The sequence below is a fragment of the Anopheles merus genome, chromosome 2R (assembly GCF_017562075.2).
Source record: "Anopheles merus strain MAF chromosome 2R, AmerM5.1, whole genome shotgun sequence".
Lineage (NCBI taxonomy): Eukaryota > Metazoa > Arthropoda > Insecta > Diptera > Culicidae > Anopheles > Anopheles merus.
The window spans coordinates 55,417,884-55,444,856 of NC_054082.1; the positions used below are offsets into that span (position 1 = coordinate 55,417,884).

General features: G+C 39.2%; 2 protein-coding genes across 14 annotated transcripts in view; one reads left to right on the top strand and one right to left on the bottom strand.

The window, feature by feature from the left end:
- Positions 1-26,973, bottom strand: part of LOC121588784 (dedicator of cytokinesis protein 4) — an 82,703-nt gene that overhangs the window by 22,885 nt on the left and 32,845 nt on the right. The window lies entirely within an intron of this gene.
- Positions 8,157-18,453, top strand: LOC121588787 (innexin inx3-like). 4 transcript variants are annotated; one of them, XM_041907133.1, is made up of 6 exons: positions 8,157-8,722; positions 14,773-15,423; positions 15,516-15,632; positions 15,696-15,820; positions 15,923-16,254; positions 16,753-18,453. In XM_041907133.1, the coding sequence occupies exons 2-6, from the start codon at positions 14,836-14,838 to the stop codon at positions 16,791-16,793; spliced, it is 1,203 nt and encodes a 400-aa protein (XP_041763067.1). In that variant the 5' UTR covers positions 8,157-8,722; positions 14,773-14,835; the 3' UTR covers positions 16,794-18,453. The 4 variants fall into 4 exon arrangements, with proteins under 4 accessions (XP_041763067.1, XP_041763066.1, XP_041763069.1 ...); XM_041907132.1 differs by having other exon boundaries at positions 8,157-8,718; XM_041907134.1 differs by lacking the exon at positions 8,157-8,722 and adding an exon at positions 9,251-9,522.

Consider the following 26,973-nt stretch of genomic DNA (forward strand, 5'->3'; position numbering starts at 1 on the left):
AACTGTGTGCACACGGCAACTAAGGCACGCGACCGCACACCGTACAAGTACTATCAGCTCATTACTGACACATATCCATCCAACCAACAACAACGTCGATGACAATATCCCCCCGCCGGTATAGCAGCGTACCGTCTGTGCTGTGAACCGTCTGTGCACGCGACCGATTTGTGAGACCCCTGACTCGTGAAAGAAAACTCTCACACGTGGAACAGGTGGAAGGCGGATGTGATGAAAATTGGATTGGAAAATCCACAAACAGAGAGCGCAAATATACCCATCTCGGCATACCCCAGTAATGCGCCCTACCAACCGTAGACTGTACGCTGGTCGCTGTCGGTTAGTTGGTTAGTTTGTTGGACGATTTTCTGTCTTATTTTTTCTTCGTTATCGACTGCTATGCGGCAGTACTGGCATTGTCTACAAAAGCTTTCACATTTATACAATTGACCATCATCCAAATTAGAATATTCCTCCTACTATGCTCTACATATTGCCAGTAGCGGTTTAATACGAAGGGAGGCCCTAAGCGGTAAGACGAATATAGGACATTCTGATGTGTCGAGCGAGAAATTGTATGAGAAATTCTAAATCAGAGAAGCAAATATACATGTGAGCCGGGGGGTGAGTTCCTTTTCTCGGGGTCCCACGCGGCAACCTAGTTTGCGTACTGCTTAACCAGTTCCTGCATATTGCGTTGTTTCAAGTAACTAAACTCTTTTAGAATTTAAAATAACATACAAAAGTTAAAAAAAAAAATTGCAGATTTTAGGACTGAAAAAAAAAACATATTAATAAAAAAATAGTAGTAGTTACAGCAACGTTCTATACATTTACTTCACACATAGACATTTTTTAGGCTCAACAACCGTTGTGGGTCAAGGCCTGCCTGCACCACTTGTGGGGTTGGCTTTCAGTCACTTTTTGGATTACCTCTCATAGCAGGATAGTCAGTCTTATGTGGCTTGAACTCATGTACATTGTAGACATTGTTATTGGAATGTAAAAAAGATAATAATGATAATGAAACAAAAATAAGTCGTAGGTTCGTCTTTCTTACTATCGTTAAAGTCGTTCGATTTTCTAGGAGCGTTTATGTTACTTTCGCTGTTTGTTCAGAAATTTTTATGTATGAGAAATTGGAAAAACTGCATCGTGATGCTAAAAAAAAGCACACTGTTTAATAAATCATTCCAGATTTAATTTCTGTACAAAGTATTGCTTTATGTTTTTTTCTCACTTTTCATTCCTTGCTTCTATGGCACAAGTGGTAGCTGAAAAATGTTAAATGTGGATATGTTAAATACATTAAATTAACACCTCATACTGCATTACTACTGGGGCAAATGAAATGGGCGTACAAATTAACCTCATCAACATCAAAATGCCAAGCCAATGAAAGAGGAAAAGATAAAATAAACAGTTTTCCTTAACGAGTCCCTTAAGGAACAAGGTGCTAGTAGAATCACTGAAACCATCATCAGCATTACTGCATGGTTCATTTCAGTGAAAGGAAGCGAATGGAATACGAACACATTCGGTAGCCAAGCCAATTTAGGTGATGACTTGGTATGCCGCGGACAAAGTACTGGTGAAATATACAGTTTGGTGTAAGTGTGGTAGGTAGTCGCTCGCTTCATCAAGCAGCATACATCGTTTTCAAGGTGACTGTTAATGTATCAGTATAACTGTTGCTTAAAACCAAACTTTAAAATTCTGAGCATTGCTACCATCATAACAAAAGCAAACCAAATCTACTTTAATTTGGTTCAACCCCAAACAAGACAGCCAAATCAGAATTCACCCAGTTAGTGCACAGACTGTTCGCTAAAATGACGGATACTAATTAATATGTCATTTCGTATGTTACATGACGTTTTGATCTATGGCAGTTAAATTAATATATCGCTAAGAACAAAGCCTCACTAAAACACACCTTTTATGGGTTTCAAGCCTATAGCCTTGATACGTTCCTTCGTTTTAAAAACAGTAGCGCATGATGAAGTAAGGTACAGCTTTTTGCGAGAAAAGAAATAGCCAACAGAATCCCGACATAAAACGAATGAATGCCGTAGCGCGGTAGCTTTAAACCGCCACAATTTCCTTCCAGGATGAAATAAAATGGAACGGAAAGAGAATCGATGTACGAGGATCTCACCATATGCTGCAGTTCTTTGCTTCCTTCGCTGTACATGTAGGTGTACAGTCATCAATACCAAACCAAAGACAGCAGAAATAAAACTTCGTGAGAGCCTGTTGCTGCATTGCAAGCGATCGCTTCTGAAGCACCACAGAAGAGGTGGTAAAAGGTAATGGGGATAAGATATATCAGAAACGACCAGAAGATGAGAACTGGTTTTTCATGGTCCACGGTCGAGATGAGTTTCAACCAGCTTTTATAGCAGCGCAGCAGTCAGGCACGAAATACTTTACAGTATAGCGTACCGACATACCACGGGGCACAGAAGAAGATCAAAACAAGTAATCTTGGGTTATTGAAGCAGATGGAAATTAGGCAGAATCAAGTTCAAGTTCTTCTTCGTCATCGACCATTCACATCTTCATCGATCTATACACCACCTATGGCAGACAGTCCTTCATCCAACTGGGGATCTTCAAGAACTGAACCAAATGGATCGAAAAATGCTGCTAGCTGTAGTAATCAACATCGAAACGTTTTTAAGCCTGCACACACTAAGCGCGTCTGTAAAGACTAGCGATAAAGTTCCCTGTGTTTCTCATTGGACATCCTACTGCACTATGCATATACCACGAACACATATAATAGATATGCGAGTCACCCACCTTTACGTACTTCCCTATAGATATAAGGTGGCGGACACACTCAACACTGATGCCGCACACATCGTCAAGCTCCAAACAACTTAATCAAAGTCAATAAACCCAAACGCTTCGAAAAACAACCGCTCCTAACTTTGTTTTTCGATCCATCTGTGTTAGACGTAGTGAACCGTTTCATTCTTCCAAGCACCTTTCAAACGTTTCTCTTTTGACTATTCTTCTTTTGACTTGCTGCTAGGATGCTTTACTGGTTGCGATGTTCTCTGTTAAGCTAGTCGGCACACACTGCATTGAGACATAAAAACACACCACCAACGTGCAAACAACGGCAATGGTTAATAAATAGACACAAATCTCTGGTACATAAGTAGAACCAACACTCAACATCGTTAAATTGTACACATAGTGTTTTTGAGATGTACGTGATTTACAGAAAATGCAAGAATTATAAATATTTACCACAAACAATCACCCTACGTTAATTCATCAATCTAATTATGCATCAAAATCACTCCATAAATTTCTACAATGATAATCAAAACAGTGCGACAAGAATAGTGGAATGAATAAAACCATCATTTTACATGCAGCAATAAATTTGCATTTGCAAGATAATGCACATTTTGATGGAGTACGCCATCAAACATTTGCATATACACGGTTGATCACGTTACAAATCATGTTAAATCGATACCTACTTCTATGAACTATTCATTGCAGTTGCTAGACGTTTTCTGTTGTCCGTTAAATGGACGAACACCCAGCTGACTCTACGAAGACACACAAGTTACCCGTTTAGTAACGCGGCTACGGGTTTGCATAAGAATCGCTCTTCCAGCATCCATTAAAAGCCGCATGTCACGGTTTGCTACAACCTCAATGATAGCTCAAGGGTTCAAACGAGATCAAAATTAAGTCATGGACAACCACATTTCTGTCGCATTGGTTGGTGTACAAAATCCGATATGCGTGAAAATGTTTGAAGAAATTTTGAAGAAAGATGTTATGTTTGTTATGATGATTGTTTTATCGTCTATAAGTATTGCATAATACCCTTATAAATTCCAAAAATCTTATTACATAATTATTGGTACATGGTAAATGTATCGTGAGGGATTGTTTAAATATATAATACAATTTATTTACACTTTCCATGCCTGTATGTCTTTTTATTTTATATCAATCAATATTCCTATTCCTATACTATTTTATTATTATTTATACTATTTTTTTATTTTACACTATTTTTTTTAATTTATACTGTTTTTTTGCATTCGATTGGCCGGTTTACATAAGCTTTTGTAGCCTCGTCTCTTGCGCTTACACCATTTACCCATTGGATATGCGGGGACAGTATCCAACGTACAGCAGCCAACTACCGTATTTAGACAGATTGGCAAATACCCGCAAAAAAGCCACCGAGACACACCGTTTACTTTATAAGGTTTTTCGCCGCCCTTTTTAAGCAAACTGCACACGTTGGGTTTTGCTTTTACTGTTGATGGTGGTTTGAGTAGTCCACGGCATCGTTTGCCATGCAACAGAGCGAGCTACGCGACTCTCGCGGCATCTCTCGAACCATCTCTGCTTAATTTTGCACCGTTCACATCGTATGTAGTGTGTTGCCGATCGCAGTTTTTACTGCTCTTTCTTCTACCTTGATATCCTTTTTAGAAGTGTCGTTACTCCATGCAGGCTCTGCACCTAGAAGCCTACACTGGTACAAACATTTCAAAGTAAAAAAAATCCAGTGCTAAAACAACTTGCCCTGAGAACAAGCTTCTCTTCTCTGCCATTCTTCAATCGTCAAGTGCAAAACGCATCCCATGCCCCAAAATACCATCCCAGACAAACGACATGTTGCACGATCGACTGGGATACTCTCGTTCGCAGTAGCGAAGAGTATAACGAGAGACTAACAAAATGTTTGCTAAAAAATGCAAGTGCGAGAATGGCCCTACCAAACCAAGGATGGCTGGCAAAGAATAAGACTGGGCGCTGGTGGCGGTTGGTTGCGAGAAGAATTAAACTTGTTCGCAAACTGGCTCCAGCTACTCCAACCGCTCCAATCACGTTTCTAGAGCGTTGTATGCGTCTGGCCGTTCACATATTCACACGCATACGAAGACAAACGTGCTCGTTCGCCAAGTCCCTAACAACAGGCGTACGTTTGACCTCTCAGCGGTTTGCTGCTATGTAAAAGAACACGTTATCGTTTTTAAACTTATGCTGTGGCACAAATTCGAGACCTCCTTGTATGTATATCGGCTCTTATGCAAGTAATTTACCAAACCGCCCATTTATTTACCGATGTTATATCCTTCCATCGAGAACCTCTCAATCTTCTTTTGCTGAGTATTCCGAGTTGAAAACATTATTTTAAATCTTCTTCCACGCCTATCGTCTAAGCTACTACAACCATAGAGTGTTATTTTTTCGCTATTCTTTACACAGACAATAAATACGTAGCACACTGCTACACGTATACACGCCAGCGGTCCGTGCATCGTATTGCATTGCTAGTGGAAGTTAGAGTTATGCTTGATTGGATAATTTTTGCTAACCCTCATTCCGCTCTTTTTCTTCGTTTGTGCAAATGGCCATACAAACGCGTACGCGTCAGTCATCGTACAGAAACACAATCTTCCTCCCAACCATGCAATTATCAAATGACCATTCGTTACAGGCAATATACCATTCCTGTCTCCTGTCAGATACCATTATCAAGTCTTTTTCGACTGCCATCAAAAGTTGCCTATGGTAGTAGAAGCTAAAAACTGGCTTAGCGTTTAAATTACAATTTAATTTAATACCACTATGCAACACTATTAGAACCTAAAATTAAATGCAATTGTGAACCTTTCGTCAATCGCGGTATTTAAATTAACCAACACACTTACTCTAATTATTAATATCTAAAATGTTGTTTTTAGAACGTTTGCTAGTATTGCTTTTTTAAATATACAGGTTAACTGCAATATAAATATACAGTCGATTGAACTATTTAATTTCTGTGGATTTATTGTAGAGTTAAATATACAGGTTAACAGCAATATAAATATACAGTCGATTGAACTGTTTAATTTCTGTGGATGTATTGTAGAGTTAAGCAATTAGCGGAATAGTCGGTTTAGTAATTTCTACCAACATTTCATTTAAAGCTTAAGCTATACGCGTGACAAGCAGTGGGCAAAAAAAATCCTTGCGAATAAAAAAAACCTACAATACGTCGCGACGACCACAGCGACAGATAGGTACTTAACCACCGAAAGCTTGACCACATAATAGGCAACGTCATCAAAACTAAATTGCATGGGTTAAAAGCATATCCATAATTATATCTGTACATAACACCACTTAACCTCCACCCCCCCCCCCCCCACCCACCTCTCGCCTTACTTTTTCCGTGACAAACTGGTATGAACATTGAGCAAAAAGATGATAAAATCCTAAAATACTTCAAGTGTAATGCTACAATAAAATAATTATTTCTTTGTTTCAAGCAGCGATTTTCTAAGTGTTGATGCCAGTATTAGCATTTAAGTCTTTTTTCCAAAACATATGCCAATAGCGCCGCCATGACCTTTGATTGCAGCTTCTGAAAAACGGCTATGGTAGTTACTAATAAAGATACGGATAATAACAGGACTTAGATTGCTGGATTGACGATCATCATCGGAACTCACGGGAGACTCCGTCGCGCCGAAAGAAGACCGATGACGATGTTTTTTTTTTTTTGAAGGGGAAGTGCCGTTGTATCGTGCTTTAATAATGGCACAGGAAAGCCAAGTCATAGCGGTTAGTTGCTATGTTGCAGATTCTTTCACAATGACTGTACAAAGCTCTCAAGAATAAATAAAACAGCAGTTGGCTGGCATTTCGCAACCACTTTAAAGCTCGTTAACGATTTCTTATTTCTTTTCGGTTGATTTCGATTGTTCATAACAATAAGTATTTGCGATTTTCTAAATAGATGTAGTTTGATTAGAAAATAATATTACTTTACTTGTTTTTGCTTCACGAAACGACTTTAAAACTCATGGCAGTCGTTTGGATGAATGTCTTCTTGGCGCTTAATTTCAATAAACTTACGTTTCTACCGCATTTTATTTTATCTCATACTGGATAAAAAAATGTTTTCCATGCACATCAAAAGGGTGGAATAAGCCCAACTTTCTTTAATTTGTCAACACGACCTTCCAAAATAAATTTGCATACACACTGCCTGGAGATATTGTTTGTTGGACCAACCAAACGCACGAACGGAACGTACAAGCTCGAGTCGATTGGATGATGAAATATTGCCCAAATGTGCTACATATCACACCACTTTCTCTCGGATTTCATTTTTAACTTAATGCAATGTTCAATTCGACACTACGGCAGATTCGTTACTGTTAATCAAACAAATAAATAAATAAAATAAAACTAATTTACTGTTTCAAATAAACCGTAACAACTGAAAAAATGTGTATAAAAATTTTCATTAGATATGCAAAAGACTTCAGCTTGTTTTCTATCAATGTAAAATTGACAAAAAAAAGAAAGACCATGACAACCTGCAACTAGCTAACAAAACAAAACGTGTTCTCCGAAATTTGACTCATGCTACCGGTATTGCGGATAACCCCCAACAACCCAGGAAAGGAACGCATGATAGCGCCACCGTCGTTTTTATACATCATATTCCATTTCCAACCAATGAGCATAAAGAAGACTACACTAGGAGACACCCGCCACAAGTCCCCCGGGAAGTCGCGAGTTCAAATATGTGAAGGCAGGTCTCCTGCGACACCCCGTGATTGTTCGTTAACTTTTTCAAGCCACCGGCCTACTTTGCTATACGCACCAGACAGACGTATAGGACACGGATCTACGCATGATTATGTGTCATGGTTTTTTTCAAGCCTTTTTTTCTTTTATACCACGTCTATCTCACTGGCACGCATTATAGAACAGAAGCATCGGGTCGATAAAGACTGAGCGTACGTTCACGGCAGTGCTGCCAATATCATCTCCATCGGTGTTACCCATTCGCGTCCGATCACGAAGAAACCGGTCCGACTCGTAGAGTAGCCAATCCACAGAGCGCACCATGATCGCGATCTCACAGGTAAACTTTGGCGTGGGAATAAACCACGAGGCGGGTAAGAGGCCCCCCGTCCATCGCAGACCAACTCTACCTGTGTCCATCGACGGCAGACGGGAAAGCTAAGGAATTCCACGCATACGCGGGCAAAGCCCACTGGTAGTCACTCAGTCACTCAGGGACGCACGCACTATGTGAAGCAGGACAGCGATGTTTACCCAACGAAGTTCTACCATTTCGCTCTGACACGTGGCTTCGTTGGGTGGTGGTGCTCGCGTAAGGGATGGTGAGCGTGCGTGTGTGAGTGTGTACGGGCGTGTACCACTACATAGAGGGATGACGCGCGTCCCCTGTTGGAAATGTGGTGCGCTTCCACGGTCAACCTTTCAGCGCACTGCATTCAATTCCGACGAGTCCGCCATCCAGTGTGGAATGGATTTCGCTTCCTCGGTTCGAACATGATCGAGTAGTCGAGATCACATCTCATTTTTCCTACTGCCGCTGCTACAAGCGCCAACTGCTGCCTTCGCGCTCGCGATCGTGTGCTTGCGCTCGCGTTTGTGTGTTTTTGTGTGACCGTATGTGTGCTTCGTGATCGTGTGTAATGTGTGGGCCTCTGTGTGTATGTGTGTAAAAACGTGCATTTATGCGATCTGCGAAGATCCGCAAATCTTTCTCAACGATCTTCCGTACCAAAGGAAGCCTAGGGAGACCGCGTAGTCTCTAGCAGAAGTGAAACTGTTCAGCATATTAAATCGCTTCGTGTAAACAATTTCTTTATTTTTTTGTTGGTCGCCGTCGTCTTTGTCGTCGCTCGTGTATTAGAAGTAGGTAAATGCTCAAGCCGTCAACCGTATCCGTGCCACATCTGTCTTTATGCCTGTCTGTGGTTGTACATCTTTGTACAGCGTTGTTCTCTCGCTCTTTAAAGTTTCTCTGCTGGTTGCTCCCTTGCATGGGGCAGAGGCATCAAAGCAAAAACAACATGCATGAACTAAAAACATACATATACCATGTGTGCGTCAAGTTTCCAATAAAATAAAATGACAAAACAGCGAAATGATTTAACAATAAATAACATCCAACTAGTGCAACTGCCTACAGCATCAGCAGAACCGCTCAGCAGTGCAATGCTATATCACCAATTCTAAAATGTTGTGTGCGCGTGTATGTGGTTTTTTGTTCATATTATTTTCCTACATTTTACGACACAAATGTTTCAAAGGAAAATAGAATATTAAATGTAGTGAACTGCTAAAGTAAAAACACCATGTCACATTTTTGAAAGATGCAAGCGACGGGCCTCATTTACGTCTTCCTATTTCTGTTATTCTTCATACTTTACGAAATGACAAGCCTAGCAATAGCCCGAAAGTGTACATATGTGCGACGCATTATCGTACACAGACCGTGAAATGCAAACGGGCTTTTGTTAGATTTTCTTGGTCTAATGTAAATGAAGTTTATGACCGAATTTGTTTCCAAAGTGATTCTCTGAAAAGAAAGTCTTATTCATAATTTGATATGGTATGAAATAGTGCGTGTGTCAGTGGTGGATAGTGTGTTTGTGTACAAAAGTCGAAACTGCATCGACAACACTGCGTTAACCTGCAGGCAGCTGCTAACAGAAAGTAAATAAGATACCGGTACCAACGAACACATCCGGTTATTCACTAGCAAACAAAATATTCAACAGCACTGTATCGTAAAATATACAGCGAAGGTTACATCTGAATTATTTGAAGCATTTAACTGTTTTATTTAGAAAAATCCAACTCTCAAACGTTCATCTTGTTCCAGGAATGGAATATTTTGTTAAAGAATCAAAATCTAAGCGCAAACTAGTGTATAAGTAATAAAGGTTCTACCTGGCTTGAAACACAAATTATTTTCTTAAATGTTACGACGTTAGAGGACATTAAAGCGTTGTCGTTACCAACACACAACCACGTTGCGAACATAAAATATTAGAAAACCTACACTTACACCTAAACAACCAGACACCCCATGAACCACCGACCCTTCTGAAAAGCGTACCCTTCGGTACAGACTAAACCAACGCACACATACACTGTACAAGGACGATGTTGAACTCGCCCGAAATTCAAAGGACTCAAACGAGAAGGAAAGCGAGTACCGATGACATCGATGCGTCGTATGCTTCCCTTTCTATTTAAAATGGCGTTTGTAGGTTTCGTTGAATGTTGGGCATAATATCAAGGGTAGAACGATATTGGAAATATCAAGCATGTTTTAGCAAGACACAATGTGGACGCGTGAGTTTGAGTGAACTTATATGATTGATGTGTATTATGAGCGTACAATGAACAGCAATAAATATTTCCGTCTTTATGAAAATAACGACACAAGCTTAAAATCTTCGATACGCATTTCTGTAGGTCTAACAGGAGCTGCAACCCAGATAGTTTGACCCTAAACATAGAAAACCCTCCCATAACATGCATACCTTTTATCTGAGGGTTCATGGATCTTCTAAAGCATGCTGATTTTATGCTGGTTCAATTACGAACAACCCAAAAATGTGGGATCTTTTATCGACAGGGTGTAAAACCATTTACACACTATTGCAGATGAGACACGGTGTTTGTCACGTATGCACATGGTGCAGTATTGTAGCTATGTGTTTGTTGCATTTGATAAAACGCTGTTCCTCTCTTTGCTGCTGCAACCTACCTAGTTAAATTTTCTTTGCTTTTAAGCTTCAGTCGCTGTGATGATGGTTGATTTATCTTGTTGACTCTTGTCAATACGCAAATGACACTTTCTAGTTAACTAGCAAATGCAAGCGCTGCATACCTGCTCTTGTAACTAACAGGGGGCTCTATCTTTTTTTTAAAATTGCGGACTATTTGTACCACTATCATACACTGACTCACCCAGTTATTCACTGTTGATTAACGTTAAAGAAGTGGAGCAATTATTATAGACAGGATTCCAACAGTGACCCCCGCCGGTCGTAAAATGCAAGCAATGCTAAAAACAGCATAGTGTAAAGAATATAACTGATTCTGTCGTTGTCTAAAAAAAAAACGACACCCGAGTAAAAAAAAATCTGCTGATTTCCCTTTTTATACATGCTTGGCACATTTCTTGCTAAACTTAGCACGCAATTATCTTTGTTGTATAGCAACGCTTGTGCTAGGTTGTTCTTTTAAGGTAACATTCTTGAACTAAGCAACATGTTTTAGCATTTTACAGAGAATCTATTTAACTTGCGTTTACACGGGTTAGCTTCAGCGAGAATACGTTTTTCATCAGTTTTTATTATGTTCCATTCAAATACATCATCGATGTACAATATCTCTTTCCTTCAGTGGCGTAATCATACCCATGTGGGACTTGTGCACACATGACAATATTTATTCTGCTTTGTTCTTTACATTTATTGCATCAGAACCGATGAGGTTGTAACCTTCGTTTCATCGTGCTCTGGTTGAGTTATGCCTCGAAAACATCACACATAACTGCTCAACGAGTTTTGTGTGTGCATTGCGTTATGCAGCGAGCTTGGATTTTAGCGAATTTTATCTTGACTTGCATCGTATTGCCCCTACGCATAGCACTGGTTTTGGAAAACTAAATTTAAAATCAATTTAAACATTCTGGCTGGAAGGGAACATTGTAAAACAACAACCATACGGTATGTCAATTTCAGTACCTTCACTATAACAAAACAGATTCAACACAAAGAAAGAGTGAGAACATTGATCTTTGGTTGCCGGCGATCGTGCTGCTGCTGCTACTATTCCGGTTTTATGCGCCGAGAAGCTCGGGATGCATTCGCTCCAACGACCATAGATTTATCGGCGTGGCAACAAAGAACAGTGCGCTCTACCCATGTGTTGCGCGCTCTGTCTCCTCGCTAGAGTTGGTGGCCCCATGTTGAAAGAATGCGATAGACGGAGTCGCAAACACAAACAGCAGAAATGATTTATCGTTACAGCAGCGCCGTGTGCTCGATGTTGAACCGTGGCTTCCCGATTTCGTTCAGATATGATGTCGAACGAACGAAAAATGCCGCAGCATTGAAAAACTGAAGGAACGATCGATAAACGAGTGAACAAAGAGAAAGAACGAAAGCCTTAAGAGGAAAGGAAGGAAAAGAGATGGAATAAAAGAAAACATAAGACATACCGAGCGAAGGTAAGATTACTCCAGCTGCGGCTGTGTGGCAGCGAAGATGGTCCCAGTGCCAGTGTTCGGTCGACGGACGCCATATTGCCATGATGTTTTACGATCGTGGGTTCCGTGCGTGTTAAATAAATTTTAACCATCTAATATTAAATACTGGAAAATGTGGAACTTGCTGAACTTGTCTTAGTACAGCTTGCTTATCTGTTGCCACAAGACAGTTCTACTACTAAAGGACGGCGTGTAATCATCCATTACAGCTAACCTTCAACGCATTGTTATGACAGTTTCAATAGTCGTTGGGCTTTTGCACGATAACCTCCTACAGCCTTCTTACTATTCTTTCGCAGTTCCATCTTATTTAATACAAAAAATCTTCCACACCATTCCTACCACAAGAATACGCTCTCAATAACGCTTATAGTTCCTCAACTTGGAATCTTTGGTGCAAGATTCCTTCGCTTTATGAAGCATGGTTTCTTATCAACGCTAATACCATCTTTATTATGTTCTGGGCATCACTTTCTCTTGCAAGTACTCAAAAAAGGTTGCTTATCAGCAAACGTATCACTAAACCTCAGCCCAACGGAAATTCTCGTTTTCCGTTTCCGTTTACAAAAAATTGGTACAGTTCCAAATTTCCTTTATTTACTGATGGTACTGCAACTTGCACTTAATTTGCCCTTGCCCTTGGATGAAACAAACAAAACACTTCATTTGCCTTAGTTCTCGCACCTTCACTACCATACTTATCTCAACAAATGCATTCCCCATACACTGTTACCGGCTAATTAACGATGACACCAATGGGAAAACGCTGATAAGCACTTCATTCATTGTAGTCGCGATCATGTTTCTGTTACGGTTTAGAACAATAGCGAAACAGTGGAAATTTATTACATCCACTCTGTATGCTGCTGAATAGAAACCACGTGCTTCCAGCTGTATGGTACTATTGAGCTTGTCACACAATACGGCTTTGGGCGCGCCTTTTTCGCACTGCTCGGTAAATAGTGTCATGTGTCACCGGACATGTAAAGCTGGGCTGAGTGATCTACAACATCACATGGAGAGCATCGCAAGTATTGTGTCTCTTTCTCTCTGTTTCTCTTTCACAGTTTTCGGTCCAGGATACAACAGATTCATTAAAATGTGCCAAATAATCGTGAGAGTCTCATTATGAACACAAAACCCTCTACATCTAATGAACAATGTGTAGAGGCAAAAAAGAGAGCACCTTAGTGTGAAGTGTTGTTGGATCGCCACTTTAGCTTTATGAACAAAAAAAGCGAAAAATTGTTCGTGACCTGAAGGTGATAGTCGTATTAATGCGACAGTGCGATTCCAAACTGTAGGATAGTTTTTTTGCGTCTAAAAAAGACGTGTGTGTGTGTGTGTGTGTGTGTGTGTGTGTGTGTGTGTGTGTGTGTGTGTGTGTGTGTGTGTGTGTGTGTGTGTGTGTGTGTGTGTGCTGCGTTGTGCAATGTTTGTGTGTTATTCAAATTTGACCGAAACGGTCCAAGCGGAGTGGGGAACAAATATTTGAGCAACTACTCATATGATTTAAGAAGAAAAATGCTTCTCAAACAAGCCACAATGTGATCATTTCGATAGTCCTACAGTTCAACGACAATAAGAATACTAATAGGCCTTTTGTGAGTTTCTCTACCTAGTCAGCTTCAATCAATGAATTGAAAATGCTTTTTTGGTTTTTCGTTTAGTCTAAAATTTCGTAGAACGTCAATTAATAACATCATTTTTGTTCATTAAAGCCAGTTTAACCTTTTTAAGTTAGCCGCATCTGCTTTTATCTTACTTTCACAAACACAAATACTTTAATTTTTTTATTTAAATTACATTCTTCTTCTTCTTTGGCTCAACAACCGATGTCGGTCAAGGCCTGCCTGTACCACACTACTTGTGGGTTTGGCTTTCATTGACTTATTGATCCCCCCATAGCAGGATAGTCAGTCCTACGTATGTGGCGGCGCGGTCTATTTGGGAATTGAACCCATGACGGGCATGTTGTTAAGTCGTACGAGTTGACGACTGTACTACGAGACCGGTTTTTTTTTATTTATTTAAATTACATTACAATCTACTAAACCAGCAGCACACCTGAAACCCGGTATAGCACTATTCATATGTAATTCATATCCAATGCAAAGTACTTTACCTCCCTTGGCATTCTCGGTAACAGGCAGGTTCACTGTTCAACAGCCACACACAACCAAAGTTAAGTGTCACGATGACACTTGACAGAAGTAAGTGTCCACGATCGTATGCACGGCTGCCAAGCGCAATTACTCGTGAATCCACGTGCAGTACCCGACGGGAATAGGAATTGAATTGGATTAGCGTAAAACTGCATTCAACCATGGGTACGGAGGGATTGATAGGATGAAACAATGGATTTGACATTGAAGGTGCCGCTGCATTTTGCGCTGTCAGTTCGAGCTAGCACAACTGACGCGAAAAATACAAATCTTAAAACAATCAGTTGATCGTTGTCCGCCCATATTAAACGTATCAAGCAGGAACTAATGTGTAATGATACCACACCACACTGTAATCAACAGATGCAAAGACAGATGAATGGCGGGTTACGTCTATTAGAATGATTTTACACTGCAGTTGATGAGGATCTGCTACAATCGTTTAGTGGTTTTGCATTACAGAAGCTAACAGAAGGAGGTTCTAATTGTTGTCATTTTTTCACTTTCTTACAGCTGTACAAATTCAACCTCAGACGATCCTTAGTCAAGGAGTAATAGAAGCACTAACGATCAAACATGGCTGTGTTCGGGCTCGTCTCGGCCGTGGCCGGTTTTGTAAAAGTTCGCTACCTGCAGGACAAAGCCATCATCGATAATATGGTGTTTCGGTGTCACTATCGCATTACTAGCGCCATACTATTCGCCTGCTGCATCATCGTAACGGCTAACAATTTGATTGGAGATCCCATCTCCTGTATTAACGACGGTGCTGTACCCATTCACGTGATTAACACGTACTGCTGGATCACCTACACTTTCACGCTGCCCGGTCAACATGGACGTACGATGGGCACAGAAGTAGCCCACTCTGGACTGGGCAATGATAATCAGGAACGGACGTACCACAGCTACTACCAGTGGGTACCGTTCATGCTGTTCTTCCAGGGTCTACTATTCTACGTGCCACACTGGATCTGGAAGAACTGGGAAGAGGGTCGCATGCGTATGATTACCGAAGGCATGCGGGGAGTTTCCACGGCAAGTCCTGCAGAACGCAAAGCGCGTCATGAACGTTTAGCGCAATATTTATACGACAGTGCCAATACGCATAACACATATTCATTTGGGTATTTCATTTGCGAGGCACTCAACTTTGTAAATGTGGTAAGTTAAGGAATGCACCCCACTATTGCGGTTTAACAAGGTTAGTAAGGTTAAACATTCATCCGTATCATTTTTGTTCCATACCATTACAGGTGGGCAATATTTTCTTTGTTGACAAGTTTTTGGGCGGCGCCTTCTTAACCTACGGATCTGAAGTGCTCAAGTTCTCGAACATGAATCAAGAAAATCGTTCTGATCCTATGATCGAGGTGAGTAATCGAATTCGGGCAAATTAAAGAATTTTTCTCTACAAAGAGTGTTTTTGTCCCCAGATATTCCCCAGGGTGACTAAGTGCACGTTCCATAAATATGGTTCGTCAGGTAGCATTCAAAAGCATGACGCGCTTTGTGTGCTGGCGTTAAACATTTTGAATGAGAAGATTTACATTTTTCTGTGGTGAGTGTTATATCGATGCTGATATGTACAATGTTCCAAACGAGCTTGGAGTTGATTCAATCTAATGGAATTTTCTTTTATATATCATCATCTGTAACCTAGGTTCTGGTTCATTGCACTTGCGGTCGCTTCCGGCTTGGCCATCGTCTACTCTGCTGCCATTGTCATGATGCCGACAACCCGAGAAGCCGTTCTAAAGCGTCGCTTCCGCAAGGCTGATCCCGCTGACGTTTGCAATCTTATACGCCGCGTGCAGATCGGAGATTTCCTTATGATTCATCTACTTGGCCAAAATCTCAACGTTACCTCGTACGGTGAAATGCTGCATACTTTTATCAACATGTTGGATGAAGGGCGACCGATCTCAGGTGACACACCTTCTGCCCCATCGACACTCGAAATGGCTCCCATGTACCCAGCGATCGAGAAATACGGTAAAGAAACAGAAACATAACCTCCTTCACCATCTGTCGCACAGTTTTTGATCAGGCTCTGATGGTGAACTATCGCAGCAGATTCTTAGCACCGTATTTTGTTACACCTTGTTAGAACACTTACTGGTCTCTTCCTACTACCTACTCCATTTCGGAATCCTAAACTAGATTTTTAGTATTAATTTTTGGTTCATTCCTAAATTACCACAAACACGCACTCTTACATAATTACCCTTTAAAAGTAAACACCTAGCCCGATTTAATGGAATGAATATGCATGAGTAGAAATTATTTGAAATGTAAGAAAATCTGATGTCACTTGCCGTGCGTCAGAGTATATTTTCGGTCAAAATTTGTATCATATTCATGCTAACTTATCACACATTTATTTCCAATTTTTGGACCATCTTTACCACACACGATCGACGGCACCTTCATCGGAAAATTGGAAAATCGATCCTGTCTAAATTATTATCGATACTCGACAATCTATAACAGACAAGGAAAAGGAGGTATTGCATCAGGACTACGAAGCTTAACAAATCACTACAGTAGCGCGTGAGGTCAAACGTGTTCAGAAAGATATGCTGTAGCTACGGAAATCGGGAGCTAAGTAAGGGCTATGCTGTACTTCGCCTCGGCAATGATGAAATCAAGAAAGCTATAGTTTTAGGTAAACGATCAAACAATCTACTTCTCAATTTTAAACTAAAAGTAATCATCCTAAATGCATCATAGAAAGATAAAAGCCGTGGGAAGTATTAATGCTATTCCCACATACTTTCCTGATTTATGGTTGAGTTTAGTGTAGGTAGTACTGAAGTATTGAAAATAATGAACAAGGCCAACTAAAAATCACATTTTATTGGTTTGTAACGGCATGGCGAAGAAATCTCGAAGGTTTTCTCTTTAGATGGTTAATGAAGTAGATAAAAGCAACAGAAGACTGTCATGTGGCGTACTACGTGATTATTTTTTACTACATAACTCTGTGCAAGGCTATCATATTTTTTTTCAATCTTTGAAATCCTATTTTTGAGCAACATCCAAATTTAGCATTTTTACAACTATAACGAATAAAACTAAATCGAAAAAAACGAAAGATACAAATAGGAGCTATTATTTGGGATGCATACATACACGCAGCCACAAAATTGAGCATTCAAAATTATTATTTAAATTCGATCTACATCAAATGCCATAGATCGAAACGAATCGCTACAGCAAGCACAAAAGACGGTAACATATTTTTTAAAATATAATTCACACTACAACCTGACTGCAGAAAAACATTTTAAACCTGGTATTTGTTCTAACGTTAACATAACACGGCGATAAAACGAAAAACTCAAAGCCGTCCCTGAATTAAAAAAAACTCAAATATTAGATAAAGACATCTTTTTATCCCATTTAGATTGTTTCTTATTCCATTGAAAACAATTGCCTTACGATAAACATATGCAACGTGTGAAATTTATTACAATTCATCAGACAAATCAACAGAACGTATGTAATTCTTGCACTTTACATGCGTTTAGCAATTTGCTCATTGCAATAAGCTCGAAAGCTTCGTGGACGGATAAATCTCGCCATGTAGTACAATAAGAATTTTTACAATAACAACAACATACAGCAATTCAGCTTCAGAGCATCGTTGTAAAGATATCTCGTACGATCCGTTGGGAATTTATGGATCGCAACGATGTGTAACATTCCGTACTTCTTAGTTTAAACCGGCTAATTAATCGTCTGAGCGACAAATAAAAGAAACTCCTCGCGTGAAAAATCTCAACGACATTATCATCAGGCAGAGTAGTGTGAAAACAGATATGCACGTATGTTTAGGCCCCTTTAGATAGTAACTACAGTCAAAGATATAGGAATCGTTTTAATAGCGAGAATGAAAAATTTTAACGTAGCATAATTTCGCCAATACACTCAAAAACGTAAGCAATAATCGTAACTAAAATATTTGGCAAAATTTTACAAAACCTACTTGCCTATACCTGTTGATTAAACCTATCGGTAACCTTGCGATAGTGAAGCTGATTTGTGCATAAACAGGGTCATACGCGGATCGAACGGAAGTAGAAAAGAATTAAGAGTGAATGCAACAACAGTTTGTGCATACTCTAATTGTGATTACATTGATAATATTAAGGGAAAAACTAATAAAGCTTATCAAGATTTTGATTACAATTTCACCTGTAGTTATGGTTTCCTATAAATTGTACCATATTGATGACCAAACCATACCATACCGTAATATGCTAATATAGCTAAAACAAAAGGCTTCTACATAATGAAACGTACATTGAAATGAGAAAAGTTTATACTTTTTTTATGTTTCACATCCGCACATGATGTTTGAGAACAAACCTTTTGTCAAATTTTACAAAAGGTAATAAAACCATCAGGACAATAGAATATGTAGGATGTTCAAGACATTCTTTGTAGCCATTGCACACTAACAGGCTTATTTAAAGTGCCTTAAAAATATGTGGGGGAAAGCGCGCAAAATGGCAAAGTTAAGGATTTTGCTCTGTGTGTCATTGCTTCAACAACTTACCCATGAAAAACAATCAGAAGTAGATTAATCATTAATAACAAATATAAACGAAAAAACTTAAATTTAAAAATCAATATCAAACGTTGTGCGGCGTATATTAGGCGGGATAAAATTGTCTTGCTATGAGGCAAAATGATCATACACCAAATGTAAAAACAAATCAAAACAAAGGGGTAAAATGGACCACAACATTGAACTTAAGGCTTTGGTTTCGTTCATATCCAGCTGAATACGTAGGTACTGGTGCTCTTCTTATCGTATGTCCTATAATTACGTTCTCTCTTGTCTTAAACGGGAAAAGGCTTTGGTTTTAGCTCTCACATCTTGGTAGAATTGTGAAAGTAGAAATTTAAAAGGTTTTGTTAAAAAAATTAGTAACATGCTGGAATATTACAATATTTCACGCGTTGTCAGTAATTCTTCTTGTCGATAGAGTATGCATACAGCACAGTTTTATTTTTGTAAAGCTAATAATATACCCTAGCTTACACCATAACCTCACCATGTTGCTCATGTCAAAACATACCGACCATTTTGCCTCAAACTGGAACGACTATTTTACTCCAAGCGACGCATGTTACAAACATTAACATTAAAAAACTTTACATTAGATTAAAATGATTACTTTTTTCATGTAAATTATAGGTAAATAGCATGTGTCTGGATGTATATCCTTTTTTCTATAATTATTTGTTTCATTATTACGATAGCTTATTTTCGAAACGGTAAAATTTACATCCTTTAAAGCAGCGATGTCAAACTCATTTGACCCCGCGCTCCAAAATGCTATTGAAAATGGTAGCACGGGCCTTTTTAATGACATTATATGATAACGAAATCAGCCCTTTTGCAGTGATTTTCATTTCATTTTGGGATAACAGCAAAAGCTGTTTTGCTGCGGATTATCCTCATTTCTCACTGGATGTAGCCTTAGAAAATCACTTGTGATGCTGTCGACATATATACACGTGACATAGATATCTCGGTTATCCGTGTTCTCCGGCAAGTAAAAACTTTGTTCAACCCTGGACCAGATGGCATTCCAACGGCAGTCCTTGTTAACTGTTGTGCCATACTAGCAGAACCTCTGGCACTCATTTCTAAACTCTCATTAACCCGTTAACCGTTAACTATTCCCGAAGCTTGGGAATCTTCTGTGATGTTTTCTGTGTATCATAAACATCATAGGTGATAAAAAATATTCGACTATGAACAGATGCCGTTCTTTTATCTCAACGCACCAACACGGCTTTATTCTTCGACGTAGTGTCTCAACTTATCTTGTTAAGTTCGTACCAAAGTGTCACTACTCTTTTCACTTTTTTTCAATGACGCTACTTGGGCTGTTAGCGACTCTGACTGTTTATTGTACGCGGACGATCTTAAGCTAATCCTTCCAATCCGTGTAACATCCGATGTTATCTCCCTGCAAAGTTCAGTGAACTGCTTTTGCCACTGGTGCGATAAAAATGACCTACTAATCTCTGTCGATAATTGTATGGGTATGTCTTTCCATCGAACTCTCTGTCCCATAACCCATAACTACAATTTGACAAGGCCAACAAAATGGTAGGTTTCATTCGCAAACAACCGATAGAATCGTCTACTGCTTGAGTCAAGTTCGGTAGTATGGTCTCCTTCATCCAGCTTATAGTCCAACAAATTGGAGTCAGTGCAGAGAAAGTTTACACGTTTTGTCCTGTGTTTTACCCCGTTTCGCAATTTAGATCCTCGTCCGTCTTATAAAACTAGGAGTTTACTGTTTGGCTTAGAGACGCTTGAAAGGAGACGAGAAGCCGCTCAGGTAAAATTTATGTCTAAGCTAATTATGGGTAAGACTGACGCTCCAGAACTACTAACAAGAATTAACATAAATGTACACTCTAAAACATTTCGCAACTATCGACTTCTTGGAACTCAACTGGCTGGACGAGCTTATAGTGAAAATGATCCCATAACTGCGATGGCTCTGAAATTTAACGCTCATTACGATAGTTTTGTCTGACATCACACGACTCATTTTTAACCTAGCTGTATACTGTACTGTGCGTTATGTTATGTATTTGTTCGGATACTTATAAGCTATGTATTGCTAGATTTAGACGCTGCATTAGTAAAAACTTTGATGTAAAATAAAGTAAAAAAATCAGATTATTTTCAATTAGCCATAGACTTCTTATTTTTAAAATTTTCGTTGTTTTGTGTCAACTAACAAGCTAAGTACGCAAAGATAATCACAAAAACTGAGCAAAACTAACTACGTTCGTTTATCCAATATAGAAAAGTAAATTTTATCTTGATATTAATGTCATTTGGATTATACATATTTTTGAGGTGATATTGATTGTGAACAGCATTTACGTGCGTTAAAAACAGTGATTTTTTACTTTAGATCCTGCTCAAGATCCATAAATTACTACAGGTCGGTTCGTCTAGTGTCATACAAGTCCTTCGTAACCGTTACTCCCGTCCTGCTAATATCCATAGAAATTCTCATTCATAATGGCCATCAAAAACAGAGCCATAAGACCACCTGTATTTTATTTAATCACATTAATCTTGGTAGGCTGCCCATGGAAAGCTTGTAACTTCAGTTTGTAACAGCCTATCAAAAGTGTACAGTCAATCCAAAAAGTATTCGTCTAGCTGAATATTTTACAGAAAAGGGCGAATTATGGCTGCAATACGTATGGGGCGATAAAAGTAATGATGAGGTTTGATAAAGGGGTCATCAATACACACGTTTTGCTAAAAAATAAGCAATTAAATAGTGCAATAGCAACCAAAATACATAAAAAACTAAAAAAAGTCGTTTAAGGGGCGCGCAAAAAGTATTCATCTATCTAGCTTTTTAATTATTTATGCTGTACAAACACTACGTAGACGTGAATTAAATTTATTATTATCAATCTACTGGTGATTTCCTTCTAAATTAATGCATTTATGTTGTTTCAATTGCACTTCAAGCGGTCAGAGAGGCACTAAAGGCGGGAGAGTTAAATGATTGGAGCATGATGGCGAAAATCGTATTTTTGACTTATGCATAACCTATCCTACCCATTTTTGAAGGTTACAAAATGTTTGGGAGGCTTCGTTCCTTTATTTGTGTTAGAATAGTAATTTGATCAGAGTTAAGCCATTTTTCTGACACTAATTGAGTGACAAACTGCCATGTAAGCAGCCATCCTTGACGGTTAATCTAACGAAAGCAGTGGTTTAATGTCCAAAAATCAAATTTACCAAGGAATCAGTGCATTTTGTGATGGCCAATAAGATCAGGAAAAGAGATGGGTCACATTTGGTTGATGGGTTATGCTGCATTTCATCGTAGCTGGTCATGTAATAGCTTGAATGAGTGAGTTATTACAAACATATTTTGTTTGAATAATACCATACACATAAAGTGGCCAAATCTGTTAAGATGCATCAAATAATTCAGGAATTTATTCCAAATTAGGCTCTACTAACGTATTAAAACTTGTTTAAATCGCCAAGCTCATACGGCCGACATGTACCATAGCGAAAACAGTCTACAAAGATGCAGCAACAAACTCTCGTGTAACGGTAGCACCATGGTGTCATGATACTAGGACTCAGTGAGGAAAGGTGAGCTAGAAAAATGATTCAAAATGATAGGAGACGAGATGGGGAAACATATTAATGCAAGTTTTAAGTACTTTGAGTCCCAGTTCTGAAAAATTTTGCTTAAAATGTATCACATGGTTCAAGAACAGTCGAGCTGGAGAACATACAGAGCATTGTCATTTGCCCGAAACACGAAACCAGCTGAAACCAAACTGATGAAAATGATTTAGTATACACTCAATATGATATCAGTTGCCATTTTTTCAATGGAACTTGGCCACGTAGTCCGTAAATGCAATATTTCTACCAGAGAATAATTGGAACAAGTCTTGTAGGATGAGTGGATCAAAAATACGCCTTTTTTAAAGTTCAAATGAGTTCTTGCGTTGTGCAAGTAGTCACCAATAGTCATAAATGCAATAAGAAACCAGATCCCATAACCTTTATTTTAATACGCATATTACGCCAAAAGTCTGATAGACGAATACTTTTTGCGCACCAATCAAATGACTTTTTTTAATTTTTTTTACATAATTTAGTTGTTATTGCACTATTTTAATGCTTATTTTTAGCAGTACGTCTGTATTGATGGTCCCTTTATCAAACCCCATGATTACTTTTTCCACCCCATGCCTTTTGCGGCCATAATTCGCCTTTTTCTGCAAAATATTCAGCTAGACGAATACTTTTTGGACTGACTGTATGTGTATGTGCACGTGTATGTGTTGGCATCTGATTTCATCTGTTTCCCAAACGTTTTGCAGAAGTAATATGTTCTAAGCTGCAACTATACCTAAAGAGGGGTTTGACCTATCCCAAAACAATATGCCACAAAATTCAGGGTTTTATACATTTGTATGAGATTGAAACTAAAATGCTAGATATTTCTTTAAAAAATTATTCATCAACTATTTGTTGCTAACAAATTTATTCATCGGAAAGGGTATAACAGAATTTACTTTTTTTTTCAACCTTATTACTGTAAAATTGTCTGAAATTGAATGCTCATTTTTATCAAAATAAATAGTTTTTGGAATTAGTATTTCTTTGTGCATGCATGCATAGAAAGGAGTTTTATAACGTTGCATGGTCTGACAGTTAGTAGAGAAACCTGTGAAGTTGAACATCTCTTTATATTTCAGGTGTTTCGAATTGACTGACATGTACTGTAGAAGCAGAAAAGCTTCTCGCTATATATCTTCTCACTATATATAAAATCGAAAATCGCCACAATATGTGAGAGTAACATTCAGCGAGAGAGAGAAAGCGGTGAGAGCAAAGCTCTCTTAGCAACGCGCGTTGCTGCGAAAGGACTTGCTCCATGCCACACTGCCAGCCCGCGGGTAATGAGGGTTACTTAGGGTTAGGTAACAATGGTTACTTAGATTTTTTGTTTACACAAACCGATTTGAAAACACATGGTATTGGCTTCAATGATTTTTTTTAATAATTAAAGTTGCAAAATATCAACCTGATGATAACGTGTCCCATCTCATACCCCTTCCCATTATAAATCAAGATATTCAAGGCACTATTAAAAAAACATGTTTGAAAACTATGCATAATAGCTTAATTGTGAAATGGTTGATATTCCAATTCATTCAATCATTAATAAAGCCAACCATACTCATTATTGGTGCTTAAACACCTCGAATACTACATACACCGTCGTCATCGGCAGATAAGTGTGGTACAGAATATCCTGTAAAACGGATTGCTATACCCAGGCCGTCGAACATGTACACTCCCTCAAATCTTCTTCTATTTGGCGTAACGTCCTACGCGGACATGCCGGCTGTATAGGCTTACGAGACTTAATTCATTACCACGTAGCCGGATAGTCAGTCCTTACTACGGGTGACGGTCCATTCCGGGGTTGAACCCTTCACGGGCGTGTTATTGAGTCGTTCGAGTTGACGAATGTACCACGGGACCGCCCCAATATTTTCAATACACATTATTCTTACACATATTCTAAAAGTATGTCGAGGAAAAACAAATTCATTGAATTCAGAATTCCTGAAATTCTAAGCCCCGTTGGCTTCGTTTCTAAGCACTTTTCTGCATGTTGTACATGGATTCTATTATTCAATGGTTTTATTATTTAAAAAGCTTTCCTAAAGGTTTACTAAAATAAAGGCCATACATTATGATTTATAATACACTTCAAAACATTAAAAAAAACTGCTCTCGCGTGTGTCGTAATACGAAGCTTTAGTTCATCAAACATGCAAAAAGTTTTTGTAAAATGTTAGCAAAACTTAAAGCAGTGCATGCATTTCTCCGCTTTATTCCTTGAGAATTCGGAAATGCGGTCCAACTTTACTTACTTACTTACTTACTCCAACTTTGCACACACATCAAAATTCTAATATTGGGGCCCTTCACGATTCTAGTCAGTTTTTGTATGGAGTTTGACAGTTGGAGGCTGAAATCATGTAAACACTCCATACAAAACCACACAAAAAACTAGCCTGCAATTTTCAGTCTAGATTATTCTAGCCTCAAAGCTAGAATTAGATTCGAGTACCTGCTCGAAAACACAGTGTTGTTTACATTTACCCCAAGGTGCATCAAAGAGATGACGTGGTGAAATCTAGAATCAAAGTGTATGTAGTCCAGGTGGTCTCATAACATGTTTTTTAAAACCAAATTTGAATATCACTTTTTAACACAATGGGTGAAAACTTTTGTTCAAACAAGCTTTCTTGAGACTTGACGAATACTCAAAACACTCTTAAAATCTTTATTCATAAGCAGAAGCGATAAAAATCAGCCTTCTAAATTCATACACCTTGGGATAAGAGCACCTGTATATTATACTCACTTAGATAGCTGCCCGAAAACTGCATTGTATAGCAAAGAGCTGACAGGCTGAAATTTCATCCTACGGACTTACAACGGAAAGGGCCCCATTTCTGGCTTTGAATAACACACAGTTGAATTATTTAATTTTCATAGTTTTGTAATGCGTTTAACAAAAGCTATACTTGCCAGTCAATTTGACCAATCAATTTGACTTTACTTGAGAAACGACGCTTTGCTCATATTTTCCTATTATACTTTGATAGTCTGAATAGACTCAAAACCAGTTTAAGTTTGTAAGTAGTTTAACTGTATGCCTAAGCACATACAACCAAAATTATTTTGAGAAAACTATATCAAGGAAGCAATCACCCTCCCACGCTATGAAGAACGCAGCATAAAAACTCGAAAATTAACTTATCTTCCCTTGTTGTAGCTATTTAAAAATAACATATATTTGAATCAGGGTTGTACACTGTTTTTTCTTTGATCACATTTAAGTTTTAGCAGTAAGGCCGAAGGAGTACTTTCTGAATAAATCATACAAGAATATCATATCAAATCATACATGAATATCATAACTATATATGAAGTATTGATGCTCAAGGATAATTCATATAGTTATGATATTCATGTATGATATGATATTCTTGTATGATTCATCAAGAAGAGGAAGATGCTCAGAAGGATAATTGGCCCGTATGTCGCCCGGCCTCCGCGTGACGACCAGCCGCGAAGGAGAGGGTCCTGGCGATGCCGTCGGCTTCCGTGCGGCAAATATATGCCCGCTGCCTTCCGTGCTGTCGAAGCGGATGGACGAAGCGGACCCGCCGACCACGGTCTTGCACCAAGGCCTCCCTCCCGCAGCGTCTTCACCGACAGAGATTCGCGCCTCACGGCTGCCTTCCAGCTAGTTGCCCAAGCTTGCGGGGGCCTATGCGGACGGAAGGGGAATCCTGCCAATGTCGAACACCTTGGTCAGTTGACACGAGGGAACGAGCCCGGGTAGTAAAGGAGAGGATGGTGACCACGCCTTCTCGCCAAGTAGTGTCCAGTCAAGATTGCCTTGGGTAGGGTCTCGAAGGAGTACAGGGCTGTGTGTGAACGGATCTAAATACTTTCGGAATAATCGGAAGTAATAGTCTCTTGCACAAAATTCTCCTTTTTTTACTACTTATTTTATTTTTCTTCCACTGGAGTCGTTTACAAGCAACATGCTGCTCTAGCGATTGCCTAGAGCATTTTCCGCGAAATATAATTATATTTAGTAAAACGTTTTTCCGTATTTTTAGTGTAATCCTGTTCTGGAACGTAAGAAGAAAATAGTAATCGCTACGCGGAATCGAACCAGGGTTCCTGTGCGCAAGTTTGCCAACTTGCGCTTGTTGCCGCGCAGCTCTGATGCATGTGTTCCGCAAGGAAACAGTTTTGTCGGCTTAGTAGTAGTGGTACTACTAAGCTCCGCCTACGCTCACCGTAGGCGCCTACGCATACGCTCACCGCCTACGCATACGCTCACTGGTACTCACGTCGCGTGAGCGACATCCTTCCCCTCGTAATCCAATCGCTTGGATTACCACCTTGAATCGTCATCCTTACTGCTGATTTGTTGTATCCTCCATTTGTTTCGTTTCGTGATAAGGTATTGTGCCATACTAATCTTCCTTTGGCTGGGTTTTGTGATGAGCAAGTGCTCCTTATCCCTCACGTCTACCACTGCTATTTTAACCATGGTCTAGTTAAAATTCCCTTTAAGGTAT

What these genes read in the sequence shown, in the direction of transcription:
- LOC121588787 (XM_041907133.1), top strand. Translation starts at nt 14,836, where the DNA reads ATGGCTGTGTTCGGGCTCGTCTCGGCCGTGGCCGGTTTTGTAAAAGTT. An exon ending in CACTCAACTTTGTAAATGTG is followed by an intron (nt 15,424 to 15,515) that starts GTAAGTTAAGGA and finishes ATACCATTACAG; the next exon opens with GTGGGCAATATTTTCTTTGT. An exon ending in CCCAGCGATCGAGAAATACG is followed by an intron (nt 16,255 to 16,752) that starts GTAAAGAAACAG and finishes AATCTATAACAG; the next exon opens with ACAAGGAAAAGGAGGTATTG.